General features: G+C 41.6%; 1 protein-coding gene across 5 annotated transcripts in view; it reads right to left on the bottom strand.

The window, feature by feature from the left end:
• EFR3B (EFR3 homolog B) overlaps nucleotides 1-15,399 on the bottom strand; it is a 341,904-nt gene that overhangs the window by 233,666 nt on the left and 92,839 nt on the right. Inside the window, exon 2 of one of the 5 annotated variants that reach the window (XM_033939928.1) lies at nucleotides 15,203-15,322. The exons of 3 other annotated variants lie outside the window; for them this stretch is intronic. In XM_033939928.1, the coding sequence (XP_033795819.1) occupies nucleotides 15,203-15,215 (13 nt within the window). In that variant the 5' untranslated portion in view covers nucleotides 15,216-15,322. Of the gene's footprint in view, nucleotides 1-15,202; nucleotides 15,323-15,399 lie in introns of those variants that run through there. One more of the 5 variants, XM_033939926.1, reaches the window with a different exon arrangement.

Raw genomic sequence — 15,399 nt, 5'->3', positions numbered from 1 at the left:
CTTCTAGCGACACAGGCAGCGAAAATTGACCCCACCATCACCAAACTAATGATCAACACAACTGACATCAAAGTGTTTCGAAAAGAAATCAAAACATTTCTATTCAAAAAACACGTCCCTACTAACTAATCTCCTTCCCTTTCGCACAAGCTCTCCCTCTCTGGAATAACACATTAGTCAATTCCTAGAACCTTTCCTTCCAAAAATTTTCTGATTCCTAAATAAGCATCTACCTCACTATCCAACAAACTTCTTACGTCATTGTTAGGTAACTTATCTTCTGTAACCCGTATATACTGATATTCTCCACTGTATCCTGTTATCACTTGATTCTCTGCTATGTAATTCTTATAATTGAATCCTCCACCTCACCATGTAAAGTACATGAATCACTATTATGTAATTCTCTAGATAATCTTTGTTACGCAATTCTCTCGGTAATGTCCAGATCTCTTATAACTTGTAATCCGCCTAGAACCGCAAGGCACAGGCGGAATAGAAATCACTAATGTAATGTAATGTAATGTAATAACCATTGATGTCCCTTTTTGTGCCTTCTTTACTACAGATAATCCAACTTAATTGGGCCTCTCTGTGCTGTGCTTGCAGTTTTCAGAAATACTTCTGTAACGCAGTAAGAAGCATAAAAAGGGAAAGGTTAGGAAAATTCAAACTCATAGATTAAAATCTACTTTTCATTTCAAGATATTCCTTTCTTGCAGGAGAATCTCTTTAGAAGACAGCTTCTCCATATTCCCATGATGCTCAGTATATCTCCAGCTCACAATGGCTCTTCAGTGCATCCAAATTCCTCTACATTAAAAAAAATGTTCCAGGACATACAGGAGCATGGGGACAGGAAATCGCCCCATCATCCATTGCTGTTGCTCCACAGAAGGAGTTACTATTGCCCATTGCTGCTGCTGATATATTCTGTAATGCTGAACCCAGAAAAGGCTGTCCACTGGAACTCTTGTATAAGGAAAGACCATAAAGGTTAGGGCTCTTCAGCTTGGAAAAGAGATGGCTGAGGGGAGATGATTGAAATCTACAAAATTCTACATGGAGTAGAACGGGTACAAGTGGATCGATTTTTCACTCCGTCAAAAATTACAAAGACTAGGAGGACATTCAATTAAGTTACAGGGAAATACTTTTAAAACCAATCAAAGGAAATATTTTTTCACTCAGAGAATAGTTAAGCTCTGGAACACATTGTCAGAGGTTGTGGTAAAAGCAGATAGCATAATTCTTTTCTTACCATGCGATTTGATATGCCAGTTGAGTGCTGTATTGTTTGTTCCGGTGTATATTTTTTGCTTTTCGGAGCATATACACTTGTAATGTTTTGCTATTTCTAATATTATAAAATCAATAAAGCTTTGAACTAAAAAAAAAAAAAAAAAAAAAGCAGATAGCGTAGCTGGTTTTAAGAAAGGTTTGGACAATTTCCTGGAGGAAATGTCCATAGTCTGTTATTGAGAAAGACATAGGAGAAGCCACTGCTTGCTCTGGATCGATAGCATGGAATATTGCTACTCCTTGGGTTTTGGCCAGGTACTAGGGACCTGGATTGGCCGTGAGAATGGGCTACTGGGCTTGATCAACCATTGGACTGACCCAGTAAGGCTATTCTTATGTTCTTATACATTCTATAATGCTGGACCCAGGAGAGGCTGCCCACTGGAACTCACAGTGATGTTTTGAGCTCTAGCATGGAATCATTTCCTGTTGCTCCTGCCAATGTGATGAGGAGAGTGTAGTGCAGTGGTTAGCGGAGCGCTACAGCCTCAACACCCTGTGGTTGTGGGTTCAAACCCTCCACTGACCCAGGTACATTAGATAGACCAGTGGTCCCTAACCCTGTCCTGGAGGACCACCAGGCCAATCGGGTATTCAGGCTAGCCCTAATGAATATGCATGGAGCAGATTTGCATGCCTGTCACTTCCATCTCTAGTATTTCTCATCCACCTTATCCCACACAAGGTACAAAGTGGAATGCGATGAAAAGGTATATATAAAATGCAATATACAATTTTCTCATTAGGCTAAATACTTTGCAAACACAAATATTTTTAATAAGAAGAACATGGTCATTATTCAGAGTGATTCAATATTAGACTCTACTACTACTAATCATTTCTATAGCACTGCTAGACGTACATAGTGCTGTACATTAAAACATTCAAGAGGTAGTCCCTACTCAGTAGAGCTTACAATCTAATCAAACAGACAAGCAGGAGAAGTAGGGGGTTAGGGAGTTTCTCAGGCATGGGTGCTTTACTAGCGAGTGGGGGTTAGGAGTTTAAAGTAACTTTGCAAAAGTGGGCTTTTAGCCTGGGTTTGAATACATGTATACGTACGCAATTATTTTAAACATATATGATTGAAACTGGCACATAAATGTTAGAGCCTACTTTACAGAATTGCCGTAACTGCCCTGCTACACTTCTCCCTCCGTATTCGCTGTGATAGGGGATTAACAGAACCGCAAATACAGAAAAACCGTGAATAACTTTTTCATATGTTATTCACGGTTTTCTATTAAAAACCATCGTGAATCTGGTGAAATCGAGAATAACATAGTGAGAGGCCTAGCCTGTTCCTGAAAGAGAGGCAAAACATGATGAAGAAAGTGCTGGGAATCAGCAATTTTCTCTGTAAATGCTTGGAATCAGCGATTTTTCTATGCAAGCTGATATAATTTTTTTGGGGGGAGAAGTGTATTATGATAATTAAAATAACCCCTTAGCACACACAGAAATGGATGTACATGGGCTGGTAAAGTCCAGCATGAACTGAAATGTCCAGATTATGAATGGGGCAAAACAAGAGACATGGTTTACGGTAAATGTCTTTATTGAATTTCATAAAATATAATAATTCGACACAACAATTAATCTAATGACATTTAAGCTGTTTCCCATTTCCCCCAACAAAATTGTAAATGTTGTCGAATTGGATGTACAAACCAGAAAGACAAGTCAATTAGCGTGTATTCTAAAATAGTCATCTAAAACAGCCCCCAAACCCTCTTAAAATATCGAACTGAACATCACCTGACAGCAGCTACTTCTTCATATTTACACATAAGACAGACTCCCGACAGCAAAAGAAAGAACTGTACTATTTTTCCATTCTGATAAAACATGCTGAATTGCTAGACCCATAAGAACATCAAATAATTTGGCCTTAAATTTTTTAACTAAATGCGATAAGATAGCAGAACGCAAAATGACAATTTCATAGGTCAGCTCTATACAGAATCCAAAGATTTCTTACACTCGTTGACAGACTTCATCCCAAAACATTTTAACAGCATGGCATCCAAACAACCTGATATGCCTACATCATTTTAGGGCAGCGTCCTGCAAACTTTTTCGAGCTGGGACACACTAAACCTAGTGTCCCCGGCTCGAGACACCTGGAAGTGTACTGGCATGATGATGTCATGCGCATGCGTGATGTCAGCGCACCACCATCAGCGCATGCACAAAAGCCCTTCAAATGGGCCTTACGCCGAGAGAAAGACCCGCACTGGAGAGAAGGGCCAGCAGAGAGAAGAGGTGGCGGCGTCAGGAGATTGCTTAAAGGACGTGCCTCTCTTCATGATCAACAAAAGAAGTGACTGCTAACTGCTTTCCAACTGCATCTTGCTCTCTCGGCCTGGATTCTCCTGTCTGCTCTCCTGCCCCGACTCTCCTCTGGCTGCCCTGCTCCCCTCTCCTACCCGACTCTGCTCTCCTGCCCTGAATCTCCTCTTCTCGCCGCCCCAACTCTCCTGCCATTCCTTAGACTATGAACCCGTGGTTTGAACCCGAAGGCTTCCAAAGAAAAGAAAAACCAAAAAGTAAAAAAAAAAAAGGTTGCTGCTCTTTAAGCATGCACACACCATTTACACATGGTCTGCGCATGCTCAAGGATCGCTGTTTAGCGATCCAATTCAGTCGTTTGGGGGTGTGATTTAGATCGTGCTCATTTGCATGAGGGCGATTGGTGAATCAGCTCCCCCCTCCCCCCCGGACACGGATTGGATCCCTCATGGATCATATCCGATCCGTGCCCTTAGTGAATCTAGGCCTTTATTTGCTATCTCTTCGGAAAGTGTGAAGTTAGATTTAACTACTATGCTTATTTCATTGATAGCATCCTGTGTTGCAACTTCATATTTAAAGTCTTTTGAGCACCATAAGGGAGGTTTTTATACCAGTGACTAAGCCAGGGAGCCTGGAAATCTTTCCATAATAGTCCCGTTGAAATTCTGAGGCTTTCCCTTCCCTCTGGGTGAGCTTGGTTTATCTCCACAGAGGGCAAGAAGATATGAATGAATGTATGTTTAAGTGCTAAGAGATTTGTTTAGTAGGTGTTGCCCAGAGTTTTAGAGCAGTGTGTTTTGGTGGTTATTTTCCCTACTATCCCTGTGGGATGATTTGTCTTGGATACATTAATCTGGGATCTCAAAGTCCCTCCTTGAGGGCCACAATCCAGTCGGGTTTTCAGGATTTCCCCAATGAATATGCATGAGATCTATGTGCATGCACTGCTTTCAATGCATATTCATTGGGAAAATCCTGAAAACCCGACTGGATTGCGGCCCTCGAGGAGGGACTTTGACACCCCTGCCTTAGAGGGTTGGGATGGAATCAGCAACCACTGGGGGAGTCATGCCTTTATCCCTCCAGTTGTCATCTGGCCAGTTTGAGCACCTTTTTGGTACTTTGTTATTATTGAAACAGGTCTGACCTAAAACATCTTATTTTTTGCCCTGGACATTTTTACAATATGCATTCACAAAAATCAAAGAGCTTACCTACTATAGAGAACTTCTAAAAAGCTCTCCAGCTATTAAATACTTATAGCAGGGGTAGGGAACTCCGGTCCTCGAGAGCCATATTCCAGTCAGGTTTTCAGGATTTCCCCAATGAATATGCATGAGATCTATTTGCATGCACTGCTTTCAATGTATATTCATTGGGGAAATCATGAAAACCTGACCGGAATACAGCTTTTGAGGACCGGAGTTCCCTACCCCTGACTTATAGGTACTTAATTCACTCTTCTAACACTGTGAGCTTTTTGTATGCAATTTGATTTCACCTACTATCCCCTACTTAAGCATTTTTACAATATTCAATTATTGCAGAAAACATCCAAATCATAAGTCTACCTTAGTCCCCCCACACACAACATGCCCCCACCAACTAGTGATTTAGATGAACTGTGGAGAAAAATGCCTTAAAACTGAGTTTCAAAAATAACAATTTGCACATTTTTGAGAAAAAAAGCATTCATCTGCCTCTTTGTTCCAATGTTTTGTACATTTTTGTTTTGAAAATGAGGTCGGTAAAGTACATTTGACAATCTTTGAAGTATTATCCTCTCTTCATCCAGTCAAGGGAGAAACAATACAGTTACACAGGGTTTAGTCACCTGGATGCACAGAATTAATGCAGTGTGAAGAAATATTGGTTTGAATATTACAGCTCACTGACAGATTGCCTTACAGCTCCCCAGCATGGCTGTCTAGTTCCTGCTCGGCATCGCACCAAATACTGTGAAGAGACAAGACAGCCAGCCTGATGGAAGAGTTCAGAAATCTTGTCAGCTCCTGTGTGAAAAGTGACTGTGCTTTGCTTTGACCTTGTTTTGATGAATACAGGTCACTGACTAAAAAGATACATTATAGGATCAATAATGTCAATTGCTGGCCTTTAAAGTGAGATCACTAAAGACATTTTCCAGTGCATAAGCAGAAGCTGAAGGATTTGTGTTTGCTCTTGATCTTGTCTGTTTATTGAGTTTGAACTGGGTGACTTTTCCACAGAGTTCTTTAGGCACTTGGTTTCCTTTTAGTAATATTTAATAATAATAACTTTATTCTTTTATACCATCATAACCAAAAGTTCTAGGCGGTTTACACTAAAAAACGCTGGACAATCAGTGAAATACAATAACACAGTAAAAAATACAAATATTTATAAAACAGAATTTCAATAATAAAACTCACTAAGTAATAAACTTATTGAACAAAGTGGTCTTAATTAATTTCCGAAAACTGCAATAGGATAACATAGCTTGCTGAATACATTTACCTAACCAAGATTGTTGCCTACCAGCTTGAAATGCTAGGGTCCTATCTACGAAGGTCTTATATGTACATTAATTTTTGGATAAGCAAATAAGTAGAAGTTTCTAGCTTCTCTTGATGGTCTATGCAACACAAAATGAGGAAAAAGGTAAGCTGGAGACAATCCTGATTTCAGCTTAAAGCCGATACAGGAAAATTTGAATAATACTCTTGCCTCCAAAGGCAAGAGTGTTGATAAATGATTTGGTTTTTTGATTTTGGGTGACAGGAACAAGTCTTTGGATCTTGCTTTGGATAAGGAGAATAGGTACCATTTTTTTGAGGGATAACAGATCTTTTACCTTGCAACATGGCTCAAAAATGCCTGATATTCTTCCAAAGCTTTGTTTCTATTGAAGTACTAGTGGCTTAGGACAGAGGTTCTCAACCCCAATCCTGGGAGCCTAATGGCCATTAAAATTTTGAGGATATCCAGTATGAATATGCATAACATATGAATACCTATTTCTAACACACAAGTGTTCAATATGTGGTACATTGGAACAATTATCATACAATACACAACGAGAAGCAAAACAAAAGAAAAGAAAAGCCGATGTCACAATACAACACAAGGGATTTTATTGAAAGTTCCTATGGGAAGTCCCAACTAGGATCCTGGTTTTGGCAGAACACTGCCTTCCTCAGGGGACATACCAAACTGATAACAGGATATTACAGTGGTATTTGTATTTCAGGTAGTTTTGAAAAAGACTTTTAGGAACTCAGAGTTCCTTGAATAATTTCTTTAGAAGATTGGCTGTCAGTACTTCTTTCAGTACATTCCTAAAGGTCTTTTTCAAGACTACCTGAAATAGAGATACCACTGTAATATCCTGTTATCAGTTTGGTATGTCCCCTGAGGAAGCAGTTCTGCCGAAACCAGGATCCTAGATGGGACTTCCCATAGGAACTTTCAATAAAATCCCTTGTGTTGTATTGTGACATCGGCTTTGCCTTGCTTTTGTTTTGCTGTGCTGGGCAAAGGAAGACTCTTCTTTTTTTTGTTGAGTTGTATGCAATACCCAATAGCATAACATTTATATAATCTCAAAATCTCACAACTAAATCAGTGACTAATATACTTCATTAGTCTATTTGCAAATAAAATCTCCTCGTAAAGTTCAATCCTCTCAGTTCCACACTCTGGGGCCCTTATACTAAACTGTGTTAGGTTTCCAAGTTTATTAAAATTTGATATACCGCTTATAAATTGTCTAAGCGATGTGCATAATTAAAAGACTAAAATATATAATTACTCAGGAAATCAGAATGACCAAGACATACAAACATGGTCGAGGAGAGGCGGGTGTAGAAATACAATACAGGCAGTTTTACCAAGGGCTAGATGGAAGCACATGCTCACACTAATCTCTAATGTGTGTTAAAATAGCCAGCTTGACAAAAATATACACTAGCTGCCCAATGCAGTTGGTGGGCGTGACATAGGTGAAGCAGAGGTTTAGCTGTCAGAACTGCTAGCACACAGGCAGTATCATGCACTAGCTGTCATGAATACCAGTAAGAACATTAGAACATAAGACTTGCCATACTGGGACAGACCAAAGGTCCTTCAAGCCCAGTATTCTGATCCCAACAGTGGTCAACCCAGGCCTCAAGTACCTAGCTAGATCCCAAGTAGTAAAAGAGATTTTATGCTGCTTATCCTAGGAATAAGCAGTGATTTCCCTAAGCCATTCTCAATAATGACCTATGGACTTCCCTTTAAGGGATTTATCCAAACCTTTATTAAACCCCGCTAATTCAACTGATTTCACCACATTCTTCAGCAATGAATTCCAAAGTTTAACATTTTCATCTTTGTTTTCCATTCCTTTCCTGATAATTCCTAACATTCTATTTGCTTTTTTAGCCACCACCGCACATTGAGCTGAGGGTTTCAACATACCCTCAACAATGACATCTAGATCCTTTTCCTGGACAGTGACTCCTAATAGAACCCAGCATCACGTAGCTATAGTTTGGGTTCCTCTTTCCCACATGCATCACCTTGCACTTGCTCACATTAAATGTCATCTGCCATTCTGATGCCCAGTCTCTCAGTTTCACAAGGTCCTCTTGCAATTTTTTACAGTTCTCTTGAGATTTGGTGTTATTGGGTATACCAGCATCTGTGCTATGTGCATTGCAGGTGGCACAGAACTCAATTGTTTGTACTGTATTTAAATTGAGAAAATGTGATCATGTACAGAATACTACATCTCACTGTATTGGTTGAGACTGGAATATCGGATCCGCTGTAAACTTTTGGTGATGGTGTACTTTTGTATACATAATCGGGCACCAAAATATCTAGTGGATCGTTTTGTACAATATGAATCACATCTTACGTTGCATTCTGTAAATCATGCCGATTTATGTATCCCAACTGTGAAACAACTGAAGCTGAAAGTGTCTAGAGTCAGCATGTTTTCTTGTATGGGTCTCTAAGAGTAGAATAGTCTTCCTCAATTTACAGTATACGTCGACAGACAAGTTTAGGTAGTTTCAAAAAATTGTTAAAATGACATTTCTTTTATATGATGAAAAATATGAGCTGAACTATTTTTTTATTTGTACGTAGGCACTGGTCACCTATTCTTTGAGATTTTATGCTGTTTGCTTTTATTATTGTGTATGTATTGAAATTTTTGTGATTATTGTTATGTATGTGTTTTAATAACAACTTTGAACATTTATCACCATCTAAACAGGAGGCAATAAGAGCAACTGTTCCACCAGCAATCGAATAGTGTGGTTGCAGACCTGAGAAATGCCATGGCAAAGGCCTCCTGATCTCCTCTCATGATGTCTGATCCTCCATCCTGACCTCCTCCTCAACGTTCCAAAAGGTTATGCGTGTTGTTACAGAATACTGCCTCACTGCACCTAACTTAGGCGCCAACATTTACACCAAGTTTCAGCAGTCATAAATCTGCTGCCTACAGTAAGGAATGGGAATCGGCGTTAAGCATGATTCTACAACGGGTGTTCATGCTATATGGAATGTTACTTAGCACCACTTTTTCGGGTGCTAATTTTGAATACCATTCATAGAATTTTCCCCTCCCTCAAACTGTTGCATTTTCAGGATCCCGCAGTAAATACTCAGGAGATAAGTTTGAATCAAATGTGTCTCCAAAATATTCAGAATCCCTTCATGCACATTCATGTGGATAGCCTGCAAAATTTGACTAGGTGGGGACCCCTATGTAACAGAATGTGTGCTTCAAACAAAGATTTTTGTGTTTTTTTTTGCCATTAGTGTGACTTACAAGGTATTTAAGGAAACTAATATTAGCAAGATAATGAAATCTTATGGCATCCCCAATGATATGTAAAACATCAGGACGTCTTCATACAAAAATAACATATTAAAATGATGGCAGAAAAAGACCAAATGGCATATCCAGACTGTCCATCCATGACATCTACTATCCCTTGGTACTAATATTCATTTCTAGAGTGTTACTAGATGTATGCAGTACTGTACACATTATATGCAGGTACTCTCTCTGTCACTAGTGGGCTTACAATCTAAGTTTTTTGTACCTGCAGTAATGGAGGGTTAAGTGACTTGCCCAGGGTCACAAGGATCTGCAATGGGAACTGAACCCAGTTTCCCAGAATCTCAGTTTGCTGCACTAACCACTAGGCTACTGTTCCATTTGTCCCTTAGAGATCCTCCTTTCTTCTTTTCCTAAACTTTCTTGATTTCGATACAGTTTTCATCTCCACCACCTTCACCAAAAGACTATTCTATGAATTCACCACCTTTGGTGATTCAAGGTACTTCTGAATCAATCCTCTTTCATCTTCATCCTATGCATTCTCATTTCAGAGCTTCCTCCTGTAAATTTATACCACGTAGGTATTTAAATGTCTCTATCAAATCTCCCCTCTCCTGCCTTTCCTCCAAAGTATACATATTGAGATCTTCAAGATTGTTCCCATAAACGTTATGATGAAGACAACTGACCATTTTAGTAGCTGTCCTCTGGACTGACTTCATCCTGTTTGTATCTTTTTGAAGTTGCAGTCTCCAGAAATGGGTCTCACTAGGCTTCTACGGGAGCATCATTACTTCATTTTTACTACTAGCCATTTCTCTCCCTATACACCAGTGGTCTCATACTCATGGCCCGGGGGCCACATGCGGCCTGCCAGGTACTATTTTGAGGCCCTCGGTATTATAAAGAATGATTCTTCATGGAAAACCTATGCCTTAAGTGTCTGGCGATCTTGTCCGGCAGTCGCGTTCTGGAACATTGCCCGTCTCACTGCTGTAACCTCACGCAAGCGCTTTCCTGCATCTGTATGCGATTGTCCTCTCCACTCCACCTCACAATCACGTACAGACGCAGGAAAGTGCTTGTGTGAAGTTACAGCAGTGAGGCGGGCAACATTCCAGAATATAAGGTAACCATTGGAGGCAGTGCAGCTTGTGCATGTGTCCGGTGCTAGAGGAGGTGAGAGCTGAAGGCAGTTGCCGACACGACTGCCGGACACTTAAAGACACAAGTTTTCCATAAAGAATCATTCTTTATAATACAGAGGGCCTCACAATAGTTGGTCCAAAATCTTGTTTCTTTTTCACTTTCTGCTTGTACTGCTTTCAGCTGTGTATAGCTGAAATTATCAGAAGAAATTAAGGACTATAGTTTATAAATAATTCTTTAATTGCTTATGATAATTTCAGATTTCAGATAATCCACATTTTGGATTTGTAGGTACTTACCGCATGCAAAGTTGTCATTTCTTTAATAAGACATTAACTATTTTTTCTGTGGCCCTCCAAGTACCTACAAATCCAAAATGTGGCCCTGTTATACACCCAAGCATCCTTCTAGCTTTTGCTATCCACTTTTCTACCTGTTTCACCACCTTACGATCATCACATACAATTACACCCAAGTCCCACTTCCTTTTCATGTACAAAAGTTCTTCATCCCTAAACAGTACCATTTCCTCGCATTTTTGCAGTCCAAATGCATAACCTTGCATTTTTTTGCATTAAATCTTATCTGTCAAATTCTGGACCATTCTTTAAGCTTTGCTAGTTACAGTACTTCTTGTTATCTATACCATCAAGGCTGTATACCCTATGGCAGATTTTGGTATCACCTGTAAAAAGGCGAACCTTACCAGACAGCCCCTTCAGCAATATCGCTTACAAAAATGTTAAAAAGAACTGGCCCAAGAACCAAACCTTGTGGCACACGATATACATATAACCTCTTTATCTCTACTTGGGTATAGTAGTTCTTTACAGAAGGAAGGACAAAGAGCTCTATAGCAATTATGGATGTGTCTCACTGATGACTCATAACTTTAAAATAATGTCTGTAAATATAATCAAACACCTGAATCCTGTGATACTGCTTCTAGTCCACCTACAGTGAAAGTGGATTTATTAGAAGAAAAAGTAAACTGTGCAGAAGTGCAATACCTTCTCGGCAACCACCAGCAGTCAAGTGTATAATTTAGAGTTAATTTTATAACAGACCACACAACCTGCATGGCAGATATGGACTTTGGGGGAAATTCTAAAACTGGCAGTTAAACTTAGGCACCAGTAGGCGCCCTAGCAATGCCTAAATTAATTGAAAAATGCCGTTAGAAATGGCAAAAAACGGCAAGATTGAGGCGCCTACTGGCACCTAAATAAAAGGCACTAGAATTGAACCTACATAAGCGCTTTAGGCTACCAAATGCCAAACTAGGCATGGCCAATGCTAGAAGTGAGGTTAGGCGGCCTAAAGTGCCCACTTGGGCATGAGATAGGCGGCTGAAATGTAGACTCAGAAAACTCTGGCCTACATTTCAGCCGCCTGTCTTTGCCAATAGACCACAGCTTGCCATCAGTTGATTGCGGCAAGGGAATTTCCCCTGAGTCAGCAGAACTTGCCAAAACTGTGGCTTCGGGGAGTCCTGCCAGCTCGGCTGATCAGGGGAAATTTCTCTGCCACAATCAGCTCAGCTGGCTGTGGTAGGCAATAGACCCCACACACACATACACCCCCCCACACACACACACACACCTAACATTGGTAGGAAGGATGCTCACTTCTTCCTACCTGAACAACCTCCCCCCCCCCACACCCAACATCAGCAGTAAGGATGCCCACTCCCTCCTGCCTGAATGACCCCCCCCAACACCTCCCCACACCCGACATCAACAGAAGGGAAGCCTACTCCCTCCTGCCTAAATGACATCTCATGACACACCCACACATACCCATCATACCTTTACAGGAAATCCAGCAAGAGGGATCCCTACTCCCTCCTGCCAGCAGGCCCACCTCTTCACAATGGTGGAATTACCTGGGAATTATCTGGGATGCACTAGTAGGGACCTAAGACCTGATTGGCCCAGGTGCCTAAGGCCCCTCCTATGGGAGGTGCCCCATTGCATCCCAGGGTGCACCAGGAAGGGGAAGGCACACCATTATGAAGAGGTGGGCCTGCCGGCAGGAGGGAATGAGCATCCCTCTTGCTGGACTTCCTGTAAAGATATGGGGGGGAATATGGGTGTGGGTGGATGTTGTTTAACAGGAGGGAGTGGGCATTTTTCCTGCCAATGTCGGGGGGGGGTGTCGGGGGATTGTTCAGGCAAGACAGAGTGGTCTTCCCTCCTGCTAATGTTCTTGTGGGAAGGTGTTGTGGGGGGGTCATTCAGGCAGGAGGGAGTGGGCATCGCTCCTGCCGATGTCGGGTTGGGGAGGTTGTGAGGCAGGAGGAAATGGGTATCCCTCCTGCTGATGTCAGGTGCGTGATGGGGGGCCTTGGGAGGAGGTCTTCTGCCTGCCACAGCAAGTTGAGCTGATTGTGGCAGGAGAATTTCCCCTGATCAGATGAGCCAGCAGGACTCTGAAGCCAGGTTTTCGGTGAATCCTGCCAGTTTAGCTGATCGAGGGAAATTCCCCTGCCGCGATCAACTAATGGAAAGCTGTGATCTAGTAGCAAAGATAGGCAGCTGAACTATAGTCTAGAGCTTTCTGGCTTCCTACATTTCAGCTTCCTATCTTTGAATGAATCAGGTGCCATTCTCTAATCGGCGCTGTCATGTGATTGACACGCAATCAGTGGCAGCTTTTATGGTGACTGCGGGCATGGGCACTGATTAGAGGATCCGGGGGTTTGTTTTTGAGTCATACAAGAACTTTATAATGAGACTTTTCTTTCATCTAAATCATTCTCCTCCAGATTCTGTATAAGTTGCCCAATTTTGCACACTGATCCCAGATCTGCCTATAAGCTAATTAATCAATAAGGTACTCACAATCAATTATTGGAGTTAGCAAGCACATAATTGGCAATAATTTATAATATATGTGCCTAAATATCATATAGCATAGCTCCAAAGGGGGAATGGTCACGAGAGAGGCATGGGTGGGAAAGGGGTATTTTATCATTTAGGTATGATTTTATAAAATACAGTCAAACCTCAGTTTGCGAATAACCCGGTTTGCAAGTGTTTTGCATGACGAGCAAAACATTCTCGCAAAACTTGTCTCGCAAACCGAGTGTTGACTTGATTTGCGCGCACCTCCCCCCCCAAGAACCGGCATCGCTCCCCACCGCTCGCAAAAGCCCCCCGCGCGAACTGGCACCCCCCGCCCGAACAACTTGAAATTTACCCCCCGTCTGGCACCAGCACGCAGCCCACAGGACGTGCCGGTGCCGCTTGAAGAACTTCCTGCCTCTGCCGGGCCTTGAGCATGCATCTGCGCATGCTCAAGGCCTTCTAATTCTCCCTCTCGCCAAGCAGAGGCCCGGCAGAGGCAGGAAGTTCTTCAAGCGGAACCGGCACGTCCTGTGGGCTGCGTGGCGGTGCCAGACAGGGGGCTAAGTTTCAAGTTGTTCAGGCGGGGGGTGCCAGTTCGCGCGGGGGGGAGCAATGCTGCTGGCCTGGGGGGGGGAACGTATCAAGCGAGTTTCCATTATTTCCTATGGGGAAACTCGCTTTGATATACGAGTATTTTGGTTTATGAGCATGCTTCTGGAATGAATTATGCTCGTAAACCAAGGTTCCACTGTATTTGGATTTGCACACCTATTGCAATCAGTTGTGTGCCAGCATTTACACCAGCCTTTGGCAACCTAAGTGTTTACCCCCAAAGTTAGTCGTGAAATACATGCTAAGCTAGCAGTGTGCTGCAAGGTTTTTAGGCCCGTTGTGACTGGTAAAGTTTGCCTCTTTGTGGATAATGCCAAAATCTGCAATAGGGTGGAAACCCCTGAGAGTGTGGATAACAAGAAGAAGGACCTAGAAAGCTTAAAGAATGGTCCAGAATTTAGCAGCTAAAATTTAATGCTACAAAATGCAGGGTAATACATTTGGGCTGTAAAAACTGAGGGGACAATATAGTTTAAGGGGTGAAGAACTTTTGTATATGAAAGAGGAGTGATACTTGGGTGTGACCATATATGATTATCTTAAGGTGGCCAAACACATAGAAAAGGTGATGACAAAAGCTAGAAGAATGCTTGAGTGCAGCTCTACTAGGCTTTCCTATGCCAGATGCTGATGTTCTGTAGGCAGGTATGTACCTTTTTATTTCAATTTTTATGGCGGTGTGAGAGGGTCAGTGAACACAGGAGGGGAGAGTGGGGATCTTTACTTTGTCCCTGCAGTGGTTATCTTGTCACTTTGGATACCCTTTGGGCACTTATACCTGTTTTTAGATCGCCTAAATTACAACGTTTAAGTTCCGTCCAGGCAGCTTCGTAAAACTTTCAATTATCCCTGCGGTATAACTAAGTCTAGGTCAGCCCACATCTCACCCTAACCAATCTTTCAAAAATGTCATTTTCAGCTCTGGGCACAAAGCAGGATTCAGAGGCCTAAAAAGTCTCTGGACATGTCTAAAAATCCATTTCAATTATCGGCACTTGGATGACCTGTCCTTTAGGTCATCCAGGTGCAAATTTGGGCAGGTTTTTTTTACATATTTTTGTTTCGATTATGAGCCCCATACAGTATAATTTTCATATAATTTGTACATGAGTCCTAAATTAAATAACATAGCTAAGAGGGAAGGCCAATCAGATTTATTAAGCACTACTCTTACCTGCTCCTGGCATTTGTCCAATAGGAGTTACATCATCTCTGCATAGTGGAAACCACACCAAAATGGGTCAGTTGAGAAGAAAGGCATCATGACTGATGGTATCAAAACCAGTACAGAGATCTAATAAAACCAAAATAAGTCTAGTACCTGAATCAAACCCCTGCTGAATTATATTAACATTTAGTGATAGAAACCTT

Source organism: Geotrypetes seraphini, chromosome 3 (genome assembly GCF_902459505.1).
Source record: "Geotrypetes seraphini chromosome 3, aGeoSer1.1, whole genome shotgun sequence".
Classification (NCBI taxonomy): domain Eukaryota; kingdom Metazoa; phylum Chordata; class Amphibia; order Gymnophiona; family Dermophiidae; genus Geotrypetes; species Geotrypetes seraphini.
The sequence above is the reverse complement of the archived record's forward strand: the minus strand, read 5'-3'. Positions and strand labels throughout refer to the sequence as shown.